The sequence below is a fragment of the Leishmania major genome, chromosome 5, assembly GCF_000002725.2.
Source record: "Leishmania major strain Friedlin complete genome, chromosome 5".
In the NCBI taxonomy this organism is placed as follows: Eukaryota; Euglenozoa; class Kinetoplastea; order Trypanosomatida; family Trypanosomatidae; genus Leishmania; species Leishmania major.
The window spans coordinates 5,094-22,349 of record NC_007246.2 but is presented as its reverse complement, the minus strand read 5'-3'; the positions used below and the strand labels follow the sequence as shown (position 1 = coordinate 22,349).

Below are 17,256 nucleotides of genomic sequence, written 5' to 3'. Positions count from 1 at the left end.
CTCTTTCGAATGCTTTGGCAATGCGGTTGCTGTCACAACGCGCGGCTGCTCCTGCTGTCGCTGCAATGACGGTTAATTTGTGTGACGGTGTTCTGGGACTCAGAGACGCATCCAGAGGCAGACAAGAAGAGAGCAGACCTGAGTGGGAAGAGCAAACAGACAAGGCAGTGCGAAGGCAGCACAGCCATCAAGCCCGAGGCACGAGAAAAAATGCCTCGCATCACGATGGTCACCCACCTCGTCCAAGGACTCACCAGTCGCGGACCATCTCGGTATATATAGCGCATGCATGCACACCTCTTCGGATGCAGCTGCCCTTGTGCGCATGCCTGCTCTGTGCTATCGCCGCCTCACCGCTACAGATAGGCGCCATCAGCCAGATGACAGCTCGGCAGAGGCTGCTGCACACTAGTCGTTTTGCTCAGCGTGTCCATTAGGCTGTGCAACATGCTTCCGACGCAAGTCCAGCCGGCCCCCTGTCACAAGGCCCCGTCCGCGTGGTGCCAAGCAGCGGTGCACAAGCGTTGCACCACATGCGCTGACGCGGTCATCTGTCAGCGACCCCCGCCTCAACCTCCCCACCCGCCACCGTCTCGCAGGTCGCCTCGGGTTCCCCACATCAGCAGGCGGTGTGGCGGCCCGGGCGAGACACGCTCGAGTGACGCTGGCGCTCGGCCCGGTCGCATGGATGGCACAAGCACGCTCACACGGTCGCAGGTCGCTCCGACGCAGCGCCGTCCAGGACCTGACCGCCGACACCACCAGCGGCACATCGCTCAGTCGTTTTCAGCAGTGTTAACGCCTGGGCCCCGTCACCACCAGAGGCGGCTCGGCACGTGGCAGGGAGATGTAGGAGGTCTGCCGGCTTTTCAACGCAGAGAGTTGGGGGGAGGGGTACTGGACTCTGAGATGCGGCGCGCTGAGGCACTCCCGTCACCAGGGCAACTCCACCAAGGAGAACAACAAGGGTACCCAAAAGTCATCCTCCGTGCAAGGACACATCGGAATCTGCGCACGCAGCAACTTTTTCCTCAGGTGCGGTAGCCGCAGGAGCCGCGCACCTCGCTCATCTGTCGGACTCCGCTTCTCTTCCACTGCTACTGATGCCATCGGTATGAGGCGTGCTGCGGTGTAGAGAGACAAACACAGCGACACGCGCGAAGAGGATGCATGAGCGCCCGAGGGTTACGGAAAAAAAGATGCACCTGCTTCCCTCAATGCCGCTACCGCTCAGTCTGGCATGCGTCAAGCAGCGGGAGAGGAGGAAGCGGGCGGGGAGGGCATCGACGGCCAGTGTGTGCCAAGAGGGAAAAGGAACCGAGAGAGCGGAGGGAGACGGCAAGGCGCCCCCTACCTCCCCCCAACACACGCAAACACACGAGAGCCATACAAGATACGTCGAAAAATGAGCAGCGCTGAGAGAAAACAGCGAAACCGGCAGGGACACTCCACACACCAAGACGACAAGCAACGGCAAGAAAAAAGAAGGGCGCTCACACACCAGTAACCGTGGCGCACCCTCAGACGGGTTTCCCGTGGTGCGCGCGTACATCCCCCTTTTCTGTTGTGGTAGCCGTTCAAAACAGTGCCGAGGAAAGAAAGAGGCGAACGAGAAGCCCGCGGAAATAGTGGCCGCGAAAGAGAAGGAAGGGACCTGCTGGGGACCCGCGGTACAGAGAAATAGGGGTGCGGAGGAGCAAACCCCGCCCAAGCATCATAAGAATGAAGGCAGGAAGGAATGAGGCGCACATCTGCGCGTGGTCGCACAAAGATAGACCAGCGTATTCATGTGCGGTGCAGTGCCAGCTGAATCACTTCTTCGGCTCGCCAATCATTCCTTGCGCTGTGCCAAATAAATTGACGGGACTGTTCCCGTCAGTGATGAGGTAGCCCTTCAGGCCGAGGCTGCTCAGCAGCTTCACCTGTGTCTCGGGACCTGCGCGAGCGATGGCGACCAAGGTGTCACGGCCAATGCAGTCGACCATCCGCTTCACCTTTTCTGCCTCCGCCTCAGCCGCCGCTCGTGCCTTGGAAACGTCTATCTCATTCTGCCGCTGGGTGTACTCGAGCTCCAGTGCTTGTCGCTGCTGCAGCTTCTGCAACTCTGCCTCCGCGGAGATACGGTACGCTCTCGCCCGCATCTCCGCCTGCTGCATCTCAGAGCGCACCTCGATGAGCAGCGCTTCTGCGCGCGCCTTTGCCTCCGCGACGGACTGCCCACTCGCCTGCACTGCCTCGCTCTTCGCCTGCAGCTCCAGCCACTTTGTCCTTGCATTCTCCACTTCGATCTTGTCGAGCAGTTTCTGCCGCTCCAGCTGCCCTTTGGCCTCCTGGTCCTTCAGCTCGTTGCCGTGACGTGCAGCCGCCTCTTGTGACTTGGTCGTAATTTCAATCGCGAGCTGCACGGACTTCTGCAAGCTGTCGCGCGTCTTCTCGTCCGTCGGCTCCGACGACTGAACGTCAATGTTCGTCACAACAAAGTCGTTTGCGGTGAAGCGCAGATTCTTCTTTGTCTCGCCAGTCTCGTCGACGCCAAAGACAGCAGTGCGGATGATCTTGGCAGAGTTGCGGTGAAAGGAGTCGAAGTCTTCGGAGGCGACGGCGCCGCGCACGCGGCTGGCGATGGTCTTGCAGCAGTCGCCGATGAAGTCCGGCACCGAGAAAGTCCTCTGACTAGGGTTGACGCGGTCGATGTCAAAGTACCAGTTGTACGACAGCCGCAGGCGTAGGCGAGCGTGATCCGACGTCTCCACGACAATGGTGTCGCTGGAGAAGCGCGGCCCGAGAAAGAGCTGGAGTGATTGCAACGAGTTCGGCACCTTCGGAGTGCCGCCGCTAAGCGAGAGCACGGTGAACTCTTCATGTGGGGCCAGCATGACAAGGTTTGGGCCCAGCACAATGCGCGGCTGCTTCTTGCGGTAGTCGTAAATCTGCACTGCAGCGTTGTGCTGCACGTTGAATCGGACAATACGGTACTTTTCGCGGTGGCTGACAAAGCCGGGGTTGCGCTCACTCGTTTGAATGCTGCCGTTCGGAGACTCGAGGAGCTCCTCGACGGCGAGCGGCAGGTGCTTCTCCCACAGCACCTCGTTGACATCCAGCATGTAAGGCTTGCCGATGACTGCACGCACCTCGCCCGTTGTCGTGTTCATTACGTAAATGCCCTCGTTCTTGTCCAGCGCCATCATACGGCGGTGCTCCAGCAGCTTCACTTCGTTGGCGGGGATGTACTCGAGAGGGCCGCGCACCATCCATCGGCTACCCGGCTGCCGCTTCTCACCTCGGTCACGGTACTCGCACACCGCCTCCAGCAGCAGCGCCTCTTCCTTTCCGACCACGAGCACCTGCTCGACACCGCGCGGCATCGTCTCCCCTGGCTGCAGAAAAAAGGTGCACTCGCCACGGCGCACAAGCGTCTCACCGAAGCGGTTGTGGCCGGTGTCGTCGACAGGGTGGTGAATGATCACATACTCCTTCGCGCTGAGTGAGACGGCGGCGACGTCGGCCACCTTCATCTCGTAGGCATCAATGATGTGCACTGGAGCGTCCTTCAATGTCACTTGCCACTGCTCCCCAGCCCGCCGCCCTTTCCCATATACGTCGGTGAAGCTGCGCACGGCGCTCAGGCGCAGCGCCTTGAGGTCGCTGAGCATGGTACCCTGTATCAAGCCTAGGACCGTCTCCTCAACAGATTGGAGATACGCTCCCAATGCCCGCACCAGCCACTTCTCCCCCGCCACCCGAGGCACCCCGCCTCGATCGGTGAAGTTGACGTTCGCCTGCACCATCAAGGCGGTGTTTGGGTAAATGACCGTTGCCTTCACCTCCTCCACCACCACCACCTCAACGCGCGGGATGTACGTTTGCGGCCCAGCAACCATCCACTCCGTACCCGCACCGACAAGCCTGTCCGCGTCTTTGAAGTCGCGAACGCACCGCACGTGGAGGCCAGTGTTGGGCGGGATCAGCTGCAGCTTCTGCACACCTTTACCGTCCCTGCAGTCGAGCTCCTCGCCGGGGTACAGGGGAAAAGGCTCGCCTTCAAAGCGGATCTCAGCGTCGCCGAGACGGAGCTTTACTTGCCCCGACGACTCCAACACCACCTCCCCCGCCTCATCTCGCACGCATGGATTCTTGACAACACAGTAGTGACGCGGCGGCACCGACACGCACGGGCACGGGTCGAACAGGCATGTCTCGTGCTCCTTCCGCGTGTAGACGACCGGGCCGGAGATGGTGCGAGTGACGTTGGTGTTGTTGTCCAAGATGTGGATGTAGTGGTACCGCTTGATGCGGATAACAGAATCAGACATGGCTGCCGATCGGCAAACGGGTAAGCCGCTAGAGGGGAGAGACCAAGGAGAGAGGACGAGGCGTGCGACCGATCGAGGGATTGGCAGTGAAAAACACTTTCGCCAGCGCTGCACTACAGAGGTCAAGTGGGTTCTCACTCTTCTGCCGTCCTTTGCCGTATTGATTGTGTTGCGTGCTGAGCTGCCTTTGCTCCTTTTGGTGCACTGAGGGGCAGCGATGAAGCTACTCGACGAGGGCCGATCGCGTCGCCGCACGTGTCCGTGAACGGACTGCAGGGAAGACGGACACGCCAAAAAAACGAATGTTTGAGTGCTCCTCAGCGTACACACACACACGCATTTCGTGGTGCTCTTTTCAGCGGGAGAGGAGAATGTTAGAGCAAAGAAGGAAAAGGAGTTCGGGAAAGGAAATCACACATCGGCGGGCCGTGTTGGCAAGCAGCACAAGCATATGTGCAGAAACAGCAGCGCACCACTGAGCAGCATTGTCCCTAGAGGGGCAGCAGGACAGTCACGGCGAAAGGAGCAAGCCAGAGATGTTTGCCGTTCCTACAGCTGCTCCACGTATCGTCACCGTTTTTCTATCCTTACGCGTATCCGTGCATGATTGCGTGTAGGCGTTCATCGTGGTGCATCTAAACAAAAAAATCCTGTCCTTGACGTCCGGGCCACGCATGCAGAAAAAACATGCAAATACAAGGCTCGATGCCACAATGCTGCCTCGCACGCAGACACACACACACACACACACACACACACACACACACACACATAGACGTGTACAACCCTTCTACATTTTGCGCTTCTATGCTCCATTCATGGCGCCCTCACTGCGGACTGCGCGGGAAAGGAGGGGGAGCGCGCAGCAGTGAGCGGAAGCCGCTACCAGAGGACGCAGGAAGAGGGGAGGGGGTATGATAGGTACCCGTAACGTACCTGCTTCACGTCACGTGTGTGTGTTTGTCGTGGGCGGGTGTCGCACAACAGCCCTGGAGGTGAACAAAAAGACGTGAGAGAGCGGGAAGAGTGGTGATGGGGAGGAGGGGGAATACACCTCCATGGAGCGGCACCCCTACACCTTGGGCCTCCCAGCGCCGTTCTATGGCATCTATGCTCCGGCTCTTGTCGCCCTCCTCCGCGTCCCGGACTTTTCAGAATCGCTCGCACGACGTTCTGCGGAGCTGGTGGAGAGAGAGCTGTTGAGGTGGCTTGCGCGCACTGGCTCAGCCGCGCTCAAGAATTGTCGGCTGCCACGGTCTAGCTCGACTGGGACTCCTGATGCAGTTTACGGATCAACTGGTCTCGATCTTGAAGTGCGAGCTGAAGCCTCTCCGTCTCAGCACGGCGCCGGTCTTTCTCAAGCTGGAGCGTATGATTCATGCTTCGCCGTACTACCTCCGTTTTCGTGCGAAGGTCATCCTCACGGGCGGCAGATGCTTCCTGCTGCTGGAAGTAGTCCTTGATACTTTGTGCCTGCGCACCCAGCTCTTCCTGTGCGTGTGCAACATCCTGCAAGTCGGTATAGAGCTCCTCAGCCCGCACGGCCACCCTCTCCATGACGCTGTACAAATCGTTCAGCTGTGCGACCATTTCCGACGGCGGCAGGAGGTGAAAGTGCGGTAGAGCCGCTCGAGAGCGTGCGACAAGAGTGCCCATGCTGCTCTGAATGCTGTTGCACTCTTCCTGCAGAATGGCGAGTGCATCGTGTACCCGCTCGCGTTGCGCCTCCACGGCCGCCACCTCGGCTGCTAGGACGGACTCCTTCACCCCAGTAAGCGAGGAGACCGGGGGGACGACTGCCTTGCCCGGAGGCGTGAACGTTCGGCCTTCGAGCTCTATCGGAAGAATCTGCAGCAGCTCAATGCTCTGCTTCTCCTGAACACCTGACTGGCTGTTGAAGGAGACAATGGGGAGTGTGCCAAGGCTCTTGGCCACCACAGCGCCGAGTTCGTGCTGCCGCCGCATGCACAGGTTCCATGCCGCGATGGACACAATGATCTGACCACCTTGCGTGAGAGAGCAAAGGTGAACCAGTTGAGAGACCGCCTTGCCGTAGTAGTGGTTACGGTACACCCCGTTCAGCGGGATGCCGGACGGTTCCACGTAGGCCTCACCCGCGTGAAGCGCCATGGAGACTCGCAGCCCTCGATACACCAACCGCCCGCCTTCAGCCCGCTCTTCCTGTGCCTCCGGCAGCTTCAGAAGGGCAGCTGGCCAGGGAAGTCTCATAAGCCACTCCTGGCTCTCGGTGCAGAAGCGGCACGCCGCTGTCGCATCAGCGAACGCGAGTAGCATCGACACATCGTCGCTATAGCATTCGTAGGCGCCGTACTCGCCCATCTTCAGCCGCAGGGTGCTGTACAGCAGCTGCACTGACGTCCGCATCAGCTCCGTGTTCGCGGCCCACAGTACCCGCCCGTTCGGAACGCCCAGACACAGAAAGACAACATCGCGCAGTGGCGGTGGAACGGGCCTGGGGCCGCAGCGCAGAGACTCTTCCAGATTGTCGCTGAAGAAGTATAGGCGCGAGGTGAAGTTGCGGACCGTCGCCTCCAGCTCACTTTGCTGATCCTCGAGCTCGCGCAGCGCACGCCACAGACGCTCCTGACTTTCCACGACTTGGTCAAGCTGAGCTGCACTAGGGGGCTTAGCGCCGCGGCGAGCCGCTGCTTCTCCTAGTGGCTGTAACGCCTTCAACAGCTTCAGCTGCGCAACACGATACGCTATGCGTTCAACGTTCACCTTGGACTCTGGATCTTCGAGAACGCAGCGTGGTGCGTAGAGCTCTGGCACCTGTTGCAGCTGCACCCCAGTCGGATCCACCGCCAGCTCAGGGGCGACGGCGATGAAGCTATGGTAGAAGGTATCCAAGTGGGAGAGAATATAGCTGTTCCACAGTTTCTGCTTCTGAAGAAACTCCTCCTTGTCAGCGATCAACACGGCGACTTTTTCGGTCGTTCGCTTCGACTCACCAACCACCGCCTCCTTTTCTTTTCGCTCCTTGGCGAGCTGGGCCTCGTACTCCAGCCGCTGCTCCTCGATCCGCTGCTCCAAGGACCGCAGTCTCTCCTTGTAATCTGCCTCGACGCGATGCACCATGTTCGACGACTGCGCCTCCACCGCACGGTAGTGTTCCTCCAAGGCTTTTTTCGACTCACGTACCGACTTGAGCTCCGTGGTTACCTCATTGACCTTTGCTGCAAAGCGGGCCTCCAGAAACTCCACCTCACGCACACCAGCTGCCTTGACGTCCTCGAGCTGTTTTTGGAAGGTTTTCACCAGCTCCGCGCATCGCTCGATGGCGACACGTGCTTCGTTCTTGAAACCAATGGACTCGTTCTCCGCCTGCGAGCGTAGAAGACGAATTTGGCTCTCGGTGGCTGCCGCAGCCTCCTTCTTCTCCTTCTCAAGCACCTCCACGCGCCGCTGCAGCGCATCCACCTCATTTTGCTTTTCCGCCAGCTGCAACTTGGTTCTCTCCGTCAGCGAGTACTCCAGGAAGAGAGAGTCGCTTTTCGTGTTGCTCAGCTCCGTTCGCAAGTTAGAGCACAGCCGCATCAGCTCCTCAATCTCCTTTTCCTTCAGCGCAATCGTGGCAGCGCTGCCCTGCTTGTCTGCTGATCGCCATGGCCGCTCCAAGTCAGGGCGGCAGAAAAGTTCCTCGCCCCGCACAACGCCGGTCAGGGTTTTGACATAATTACCGGGAATCCGTTCCGCCCCGTAGACGCCGGTCGTCTTACCCCTAGGGCTCGGCTGCATCGTTCGTCTTTGTGTGTGGGAGGGGGACGGTGTGGGCAAGGGATCGTGTCCGCGCTGCAGTGGGGGTACGCACAACTTGTTTTGGACTCGGTGCTCGGAGGCGCCCCTTCTAAGGAACAGAGGAGACCAAAACAACAAAAAAAGAACGAAAGCAGCAAACCCGGCGATAGTTGGGTGCAGACAGAGCGACGAGGAGAGGGAGAACGAGTCGAAGCATTAGACACGGAAGCGCAGCGCGACAACACATACCTGGAAGGAAGTCCACCCGGAATTGAGAGACGCGGTGAAAAGAGTGCGGCACTTTTGAGAGAAGGGGGAAGTAAGAGATAGTGTGGCAGCCTCACCATACACCTCCAGCCTCATCCTCTGTTCTCACCCCTCCCCCGCCCTCTTCCGGATTCACCTCATGCGCAGAGACGCGCACATCTAAAAACCGCACAGATGGATGCACCTTTGCGCCTGCTACATACTCACAAAGCCTCCTGCTGCACGGAGGCGCCCCTAGGGGGTGCTCACCGCGTCCGTGAGCAGTGTCGGGGTGGGGGGGCTGAAGACAGACTTGAAGCTGACCAACGTGACACCATTCTACATGAGAAACGTACATTTGTCAAACAACGTCCCCTCCGCTTTTTTTGGCGTGGCACTTTCAACAGCGCGTGCACACACACACATGACAGTAGAAGAGAGTGGAAAGCGAATGAGCTTAACAGAGGGCCGATGTATCATGATCGCCGCCTCACCGCTTCGCGCAGCAAGGAGCAAGAAACCAAAAACAAAACGAGAATACATAGTGGGCGGGATGCGGACAGTTCAGTGGCATCACGAACCCGAGAGTACAACCTCACTCAGGATTTTTTCTCCTACCTGCCCCCTCCCTGCTTTTGTTCGTCGACACCCTCGGGTGTGCGTGTGTGTTTATATGCATTTGCCTGTTGTCTACATCCATCACCACGAACACAGAAAAAGAGTAAAGGGAGGGGAAGCATAAGGAGGATGAGGCCAAACTTGACGCATACAAAATGCACCAACACGAAACACAAAAATGTACTTTACATCGAGAACAGAAGAGGTCACGCACCCACCCCGCACAAACACACAACGATGGCGGGATACAGAAAGACACGAGCATATGCAGCGCCACCGGAGAGATCACACAAACAACACACAGACAAACAACGGGCAGAGCCGCCGCTGACTACAAGCATGGTATGCAGTGGACTTCGAGTGTCTTGCGCAGCCTCTCGACTTCGTCCTTTAGCGTACGAATGCCCTCGTTTCGGGAGAGCTCGGTGCGCTTGAGGTCAAGCTGGAGAGAGTCGATCACCTCGACCTGCTCTGCAATGCGTGCACGCAGCCACCTTTCCGTCTCCTCCGCAGCCGTCTCCTTCAGCGCCATCTCCTTCTTCAGTCCCCGAAGTTGCTCTGACACCAACAAGAGCTCGTCTACTCGGCTGCTTTCGCGGGAGATCTCGACGTTTTGGCGATGCGGGATGAAGTGCGCGTCTAGAATGCCCCGCAGGCGCTCGATCTCGCCCTCCTTCAGCTCTCGTAGCTGCTCATACGCCTCGTCCTTCGCCATCATGCGCGTGCGCAGATCCCTGATGGTCTGCTTGAACGTATCCAGGTCGGTTACCAACTGCTGCTCGTACATGTGCCGTTCCCTCGCTTGGGCACTCTCAGCGCTGTTGATTCGCTCCAGCTCTTGCATGGACTGCTGAATCGCATCATTGTGCCGCTGCAGCTCGTTCCCGTGCTCGACCCGTTCCTTCTCCATTTTGCCCTGCAGTTGCGCAATAGCGGTGCGACCGTTCGAGATCTGCGCGTTCAGAAAAGTAACCTTGTCGAAGTGCTCCCGCTCTTTGCACACCAGCAGCGCCTCCAACTCGTCGTTCTTCTTTTGCGACGCCTCCAGCTCTACCCGGCACTGTTGCAGCTCCGCCTGCATCGCCCCCTGAGTCGCCTCTCTCTTCTCCACTTCGGCAGCGTGCTCGGCTCGCATTGACTCCATCTCACTCTGCAGATACTTGGCGTCGAACTTCAACTGCTCCGTGAGCAGCTTGCACTCGTGCAGTTCGTCCACACACAACTGCCTCGCTGTCCGCGCTTCCTCTTTGAAGGTCTCCAGTTCACGCTGGGTTTCCTTTAGTTTCGCCTCAAGGTTGCTTACTTCCTCCTGGGTACGGCTCGTGCGCTCGCGCTCCTCGCAGAGGTCTTCCTCATACCGCCGCTTGTCTGACTCCAGCTGCACATTCAACAGCTGCAGCAGCGTCACATTCTTGCGGTCTTCGATCTCACGCCCCTCCACAGCATCCTGTAGAGCCTTGTTCATTGTAAGCGCCTTTTCAAGTTCCCTCTCCAGATCGCGCACCTTCACCTTGAACTCATGCTCCGCCGATTCCCGCAACTCGCACGCGAGCTGCAGTTGCCGCTTGCTGTCCTCCATGCCAGCCGTTGCCTCGCACACTTGGCACCGGAGGTGCTGTCTTTCCTCCTGATGCAGACCTCGCTCCGTCTCCAATGTTTCGCGTAGCTGCTGCACATACGCTGCGTGACTCCCGCGCTCCTGCTGCAGAATGCCATGCAGCTCCTCCATCTCCACCTTCAGGAGGTTTTCCTCATTCAGAAGCGCATCGCGCAGCGTGCTCAGTTGATGAATTTGGCTTTCATAACTGCTCTTGTCGTCCTGCATCGCCGACGTCACACGGGTGAGCTCTTGCATGACCTCGTCAATACGACGGTCTTTTTGGTGCATAATGCGCAGCTGCTCATCGCGCAGAAATGCTATGTGCTCCTCTTGCTCATCGTGCTGGCGACGCTCATTCTCGGACCGCTGAAACTCCTCCGCTTCTGCCTCCAAGGTACGCAGCTGAATGAGACGCAACTCGTCAGCCTTTGCCTTGGCCGCCGTTCCCTTCTTTCCCTTTCCTTTTTTCACCGCCATCCGGCTAAGAGGAGCGTTCAAGTACAAACAGAGAGAACGTTGTACTTCTTCAAAAAGGGGGCAAAGTATGCGCTGTGGTCTCTGCGTACGAAGGCGTAGGCGCCTTGAGTCATTGCTGCGCTTTTGCGGTGTAGTCGTTAGTGTACAGTCGGAGGTGGGACGCGTGATACACGAGACGCGAGAGATAGTATGCGCAGAGGGAGGAAGGCAAGGAAATGGGTTGTGCATAAGAGTGACTGTGTGAGCACACTCATCGAGTACGGACGCTCTCCACCCTCTTCATTCAGCCTACACACAAAGGAACAAAAAAGCCCAGTACAACCAGCGGCCGCCCTCACGCGCTGCCGACTCTTTGTCATCACCTCCTTGCCACTTGCATTGCTCGCTCCCTGCAGCAACAGCCACCAACTCCTCTGCTTGCGACATAAACTTCAAGCGCCTGCTAGCACGCACCTTTGTGCGAGCACTCTCGCTGCACAGGACATCGGAAACAGCCAAAAGGCAAAGGAAAGCGGGCGGCGCTAGTTCATAGTTGTATCGTGCTTTTCTCTTGTTCCCTTTAAGGGAAGTAAATGATTGCAGGAGGCGGTGTGGCCTCGACACTATTGTTAACGCGCTTGGCAGGAAAATGAGATATCGATGGTGACTTCGCGTTTCACATGATTTCCTTTGTCATCTCAGCGCAGCAGGGTGCTGCGCTGTAGAATTGCACCCCCTCCCACTCACCTTCGTCTACCCCGGTAGAAGGCTCCTGGTCCTTCAAAGGAACGCGAGAGGGGCAAGCAACTACAGTCGGAAAAGGAAGCATAGCGGCAGTTGTTGAAAGCCCATGCCGCTCGAAGAAGCAAGACGAAAAAAGGTGTGCCACTGTACAGGCATATGCGCGACCCCAGCATAACAGAGCACATACACACACACGCCCACACAAACGCATCTACGCAATAGGGAAGGGCAAAGAAAATGAGTTTGTGTGACCTCGACTTTCTTATCCTACTTTCCTCATATATCTTTCCGTTTTTATCTTCAGAAAAAAAGCCAAACAACTACGCAAGCGCAGTTGCCCGTACGCACATTGCAAGTGCATATGCCGTAGGGCTCTCTACGAGCTCTTCAGATACTGTGAGAGCCAGCGGAAGCCGTCACCGTAGCCGACGTTCTTGACTACGCTGCACATGTACACCTCCAGGGGACGCACATTGGGGTCTGTCACTGGGGTCGCCTTGCCCGTGAGTGCACCATCCAGACCCATCTCCATGACAAGTTGCCCCTCAGAGCATGTGCAGCCCGGCATGTCGATCTTGTTGCCTAAAATCAGGAACGGCGTTTTGGCGAGTTCCTCCGACTGCAGTAGCATATCAAGCTCGCTCTTTGCTTCTGGAAAACGCTGTGGCGTCGCTGCGTCAACGATAAAAACGACGCCGTCGACCTTCGTGAAGTAATCCTTCCACAGCCGACGCGCCTGCTGATGACCACCCATGTCAATGGTTTTGAGCTTGATGCCCCCCAGAGTCAAGTCCTCCGAGTTAGGGTGAAATGTAGGGCGGTGAACGTGGACCTGATTCGTTGCCAGCTTGCCAAGAAGGGTGGTTTTGCCGGCATTGTCCAGCCCAAGAAACAGGAGTTTGCCTGTTTTATTGGACAGCCCCAAGTAGGACAGCCAGTCCCAAAGCCAGCTAAACCAGCTCATGAGAACGTGTGTATGTGTGTATGTGTGTGTGTGTGTGTCCTGAGCTGATCAGTGCAGTGACGAGAACCACGGATACAGAGACTTCTGCATGATTGAAATTCAAAGAAAGAAGAAAGGGAGGAGTTGAAATCGTGAGTGGGGAGAAGGAAAAATCATTAAAAACAGGCGCCCAAGCAACGACGCTAGGGAGTGACACACAGCAAGAAATCCTGGTGCACTGGGTCTCAGTCCCACTCATGGCTCCACACACTGCTTCCCAGCTGAACGCAAAAAAAAAAATGGAGGGTCTCCTCATTAGCGATCCGCGTAATAAGGACACCCACGGGGTGGCTTGCCAAATTAGTCAGCTTGTGAGCAAACATGAGAAAATGCAGGGCGCAGAAATGCCTGCAAGTGTTGGCTTTGTGTGTGTCTGTGCGTCTATTCACCTATAGTCTTTTGTCGGTTGGCAGTTGGGTGAACGCGTAGAGAGTATTAAGAAAGCTCACGATTACCTTCTCACTAGCAGTAAAAAAGACACACCTTATTCGGATGTCTACTTCTTCAACTTTGATCGCCCCTTTGGTCGCGGGCGATGAGGATTGCTCCACGGGCGCTCGTTTTCGACATCCCACTGGCGAGTAAGAGTGAGTATCTTGTGCTCGATGTTCATGACGGTCTTCATATCCGAGTATACCTTCATCGGTACACCCTCACAACACATGTGAAACGTGTCTTTATCCTTGATTTGCACGAACATGGTTCGCTTGCACGCGGGGCACCGCTTCAGGAGCACGTGACTTGGCTTTAGCAGACGACATGGATCGTCAGGGTTCTGCTGCTTGTATCTGCCGCGGAAATAGCTAGGGTTGATCATCTGAGGCCGCCCATTAAGCTGCAACCCTCCAGGTCTACGCTTCCATGGATTGAAAGCTGTCAGTCGAGCCTTCAAAAGCCTTCCCCCACACTTCAGCATGGCTCGCCGCCGGTGTCAACGCTGGGGGGACGCTACTGGACATCAAACGACAACCGAGGACATGTGCAAACAAAGAAGAGAGGAGACGAGATGTGACACTAGAGCAACCATTCGGAGACAGTTCGTCGGTGGTACGTGAAAAAAGCGACTACACCCAGCTGCAGAGAGAGAGAGAGAAGCATGCAAAGAACCCGTTGAGCCTCCTCTCTCTACCTGTTCATGCGGTTACGCTCGAGCATCGCGCGATAAAAATTTGGTTCTCTCCTTGTTTCTCTTCATATGGCGTAGGCATAAATCTAGAACAGGAAAAGTAGCATCTAAGTAAACAGTAGAACATCGCAAATCGAACTCTAAAAGAGAAATACAGAGCATGAGGCAGATAAAAAAGCAGCTTCCAGTCCAGTCACCCGCGCCCATCAGTAAAGCAGGAAACAGATGAAGAAAAAAAAAACAGGGCCTTGGTAACGATGCCCCTACGCAGGGGCGTCAGAGGCCTCTTCTCGCACGCGTTTCAATTTTGGAAGGCTCGAAAGCGCTTTGTTCACCTCGCGCACCTGCATAGGGCTTATCTTGGTTTTCGCAGCCTCCAAGCGGTGAATCGTATCTGTGTCGATAGACGGCAAACGATCACCTGTGCGATGACTCTTCTCAATCATCTCCTTGAGATGGTCGAAGCACATTACCCAATAGTTGCGTTCGGTGTTCGCTTTCCCTATCGCCTCTCCGGCACGCGCCTTTTCAGCACGACGCAGCTCCTCACTCTCGCTGCGTAGCTTTTTGAGATTCTCTAGAGCCTGTTTGTACTCGCACTTGCGTTTCACCTCGGCATCAATACAGCCACGCAGCTTCACGCACTCCTTCTCCGCTGCCTCGCGCCGCTCTCGCTCTTCCTGGACTGTGCATTTTGCTTCTCTCTTGAACGACTCAAAGGAGTTCCTGTCCTCCTCAAACCGTCGCAGCAACGTCGCCAGCTGCATAGTTGCCTGATCTTTTTCTCGGCGTGCCACAGCCATTTGCCCTTCCAGGAGGGCCGCGCGACTCGTCAGTGCTTCCTGTCGCTCTGCAGCAGCAAGGTCGCTTTTGTTCATCGATATTTTCGCTTCCTTCGCAAACGCAGACAATTCGCGGCACGAGGCTTCTGCCTGCTCCTTCGAAGACTGCAGCGACGCCCTTTCGGCAACCAAGTACGACAAAACAGAAGTGAAATGCAGCACTACCGCCTCTAGGCGGTTCTTCCAAAGGTCCTGCACTTCCTCCATCTGCGCCATAACGTAACGAAGCATAGCCCCCTCCAACATGGACACGGCGTCCAGGAAAGCGTGAACACGGGATCGGAACTCTGCCAGCGTGGCGTTCTTTCGCACCAGCTCAGCGTCCTTTGCGGCAACTTGCTCCTGGAGACCAGCCACCGCTGATGTGAGGGAAAGATTCTCGTTCCCTGAAGCCTCCAAGGCGCCTCGAAGTTCGTTAGCTTCTTTTTCAGAAGCGCGAATTTCCTGCGAAAGTGCAGAAAGACGTTCCGCTTGCGCGTTTCTCTCCATTTGCAAAAATGCGATTTGCTCCCTCTGTTCCTCATTCTGACACTGCAGCTCCTTCAGCTGCGACGTCTTTAAGGAGCTTTCGCGAGAAAGCTCTTCTTCATGCTCAAGTAGCACACATGTCTTGTCTTGCAGCATCTGGAAGTGCCCCACAAGATTCGCACAGAACAACATTGGGGCCTCGCTCCAATCCGCTAAAAAGGAGGAAAAGATCTGTTCCTTCTCGGCAACGCAGTCCAGCAAAAAAATCTGGTGTTCATTCGATTCCAGGCGCTGCAGCATCTCAGCTCGATGCTGCCGCATTTTCCCGTTCGCTTCTGATTCCTCGAGAATTTTGGAATGATATACCGCATTTTTCTCGCTTGCGGAATTGAGTTGGCCGGACAACTCGTTAATCACTGCCTGGCGTGCTGTGATCTCCTTCTCCAGGTCCTTCATATCTCGCAAGAAAGCCTCGGCTCGCTCGTCGCATTGGCTCTGCAGCACAACCATCTCCTCCTCCTTCGTCTCCATGAGCTGCTTCTGCTCCTTCAACCGCTCTACAAGCTCACTGTTTTCGCGCAGCAGTGTCTCGACAGACGCCGATGATTTCCTCAGCGCCTCCTTCGTCTGCTGGAGCTCAGTCTCCAATGTCGAGTACTGAAATGACCATTCACCGCCCTGATTTTCACTCTTTTTGAGCTCCATATTCAGCTGACTGATCGTGAGCTCATGGCGGCGAATTTCGACATTTTTGTCTCTCATGTCCTCCTGGAGCAGCCGATGCTTCTCCTTCAAATCCTCCAGGGCTTTTTGCACGCTTGCATGGCTCTGTGAGAGAAAGTTGGAGTCACGCTTCAGAGACTCCACTTGGAGATGTAGGCGCTCAGCTTCCCTTTTGGCGTCTACAAGGTCACACTGCAGCTTTTCGTTCTCACATTTGCCCTCCAGGATCACCATCTTTGCCGCGTTGATGCGATCATTAAGGGAGCTGATTGTTTGTTCTAGTCGCTCTTCTGCTTCTGTATGTCGCGCAACAGTGGCCTCCAGAGTTTTGATCTCTGTATCTTTCAGGTTAATCGCCTCGCGTTGCTTATCCCCGGCAAGATCTAGCTTGTAAATCGTTTGCTCGAGGTCACAGACCTTGTTCTGCAATTTCTCCACCTGAGAGTGCAGGCTCTTGACCTCTACCTCCATGGCCTCTCGCCCTTGCGTCAGCCTGTTCGAGCGCTCTTTTTCTGCATGCAGCTGCTTCGTCAGTTCGGCGCGTGCGTCCCCTTGAGATTTAACCTCCTTCTTCAAATCGTCGATCTGCAAACGATACTGGGCAACAGCCTCGTTTAGTGCAGTCTGCTCCGCTGTCCACTGTTCCTCTGCAGCGGTCCATAGAGCAATAGAAGCATTGGCGTTGCGCCGAATTTCTTCTGCCTCCGCCCTCGCAGCCTGCGTCGCTGCCCGCTCCGATCCGATGACTGCGTCGCGGTTCTCCACTTCTTTCTGAAGGATGTGAATGCGATCATCTAGCTTTGAGGTCTTTTTTGCCTCCTCGCCGAGAAACAGCTTTTCGCGCCGAAGCTCGGCTTTATCTTGCTCCAGCTGAGCAACCTGTGCCGACAGTGACTTGCATCTTGCCTCAAGATCTTTGGCCAGCGCCTTCTCTCGCTGCAGCTGAAACTCCAAGTGCTTCAGGCTTGCTTTCTCCATGGCCTAGAGGGCAAACAGGGATTCACAAGCGAATGAACCGTGAATCAGCAGATCCTGCAATTCTGCACCGCTGAAAAAAAAAAAACTAAGAGACACTTGAGAATCACCGCACAGGAAACATCTACGGCAACGAAGAGCAGGTTAGTGGAGGCCCGAGCAAAAAGCTGTGAAGTGGTAAGAACAACAGTAGGCCATTTTCCAGCATCAGTTTTCTTCCTGACCTCGCAGTGCGTGTACATTAGCGAGTTTCGGGGTGAAGGGGAATATTCCCACCTGCTTTCGTTCCTCTCTGCTACACGAGCATACACACTTACACTCGGCACCGCCTTTTTCGTGAAACAAGATGTCCACAATGAATGTCGAGCAGGTTGTTTAGTTAC

General features: G+C 56.2%; 6 protein-coding genes across 6 annotated transcripts; all 6 read right to left on the bottom strand.

Annotated features, from left to right (window-relative positions):
* Positions 1 to 1,811: 1,811 nt before the first annotated feature.
* LMJF_05_0060 (putative major vault protein) lies at positions 1,812 to 4,313 on the bottom strand (the record flags this gene model as incomplete). The annotated part of the gene is made up of 1 exon (XM_001687430.1): positions 1,812 to 4,313. One exon carries the CDS (start codon positions 4,311 to 4,313, stop codon positions 1,812 to 1,814), a length of 2,502 nt encoding a protein of 833 aa, XP_001687482.1.
* A 1,257-nt stretch (positions 4,314 to 5,570) lies between these two features.
* Positions 5,571 to 8,072, bottom strand: LMJF_05_0050 (conserved hypothetical protein; the record flags this gene model as incomplete). The annotated part of the gene is made up of 1 exon (XM_001687429.1): positions 5,571 to 8,072. The coding sequence occupies one exon, from the start codon at positions 8,070 to 8,072 to the stop codon at positions 5,571 to 5,573; it is 2,502 nt and encodes an 833-aa protein (XP_001687481.1).
* Positions 8,073 to 9,267: 1,195 nt separating this feature from the next.
* On the bottom strand, positions 9,268 to 11,013 carry LMJF_05_0040 (putative paraflagellar rod component par4; the record flags this gene model as incomplete). The annotated part of the gene is made up of 1 exon (XM_001687428.1): positions 9,268 to 11,013. One exon carries the CDS (start codon positions 11,011 to 11,013, stop codon positions 9,268 to 9,270), a length of 1,746 nt encoding a protein of 581 aa, XP_001687480.1.
* A 1,099-nt stretch (positions 11,014 to 12,112) lies between these two features.
* Positions 12,113 to 12,700, bottom strand: LMJF_05_0030 (putative ras-like small GTPases; the record flags this gene model as incomplete). The annotated part of the gene is made up of 1 exon (XM_001687427.1): positions 12,113 to 12,700. One exon carries the CDS (start codon positions 12,698 to 12,700, stop codon positions 12,113 to 12,115), a length of 588 nt encoding a protein of 195 aa, XP_001687479.1.
* Positions 12,701 to 13,235: 535 nt separating this feature from the next.
* Positions 13,236 to 13,655, bottom strand: LMJF_05_0020 (conserved hypothetical protein; the record flags this gene model as incomplete). The annotated part of the gene is made up of 1 exon (XM_001687426.1): positions 13,236 to 13,655. One exon carries the CDS (start codon positions 13,653 to 13,655, stop codon positions 13,236 to 13,238), a length of 420 nt encoding a protein of 139 aa, XP_001687478.1.
* A 473-nt stretch (positions 13,656 to 14,128) lies between these two features.
* Positions 14,129 to 16,876, bottom strand: LMJF_05_0010 (conserved hypothetical protein; the record flags this gene model as incomplete). Its single annotated transcript, XM_001687425.1, has 1 exon — positions 14,129 to 16,876. The coding sequence occupies one exon, from the start codon at positions 16,874 to 16,876 to the stop codon at positions 14,129 to 14,131; it is 2,748 nt and encodes a 915-aa protein (XP_001687477.1).
* Positions 16,877 to 17,256: the final 380 nt, after the last annotated feature.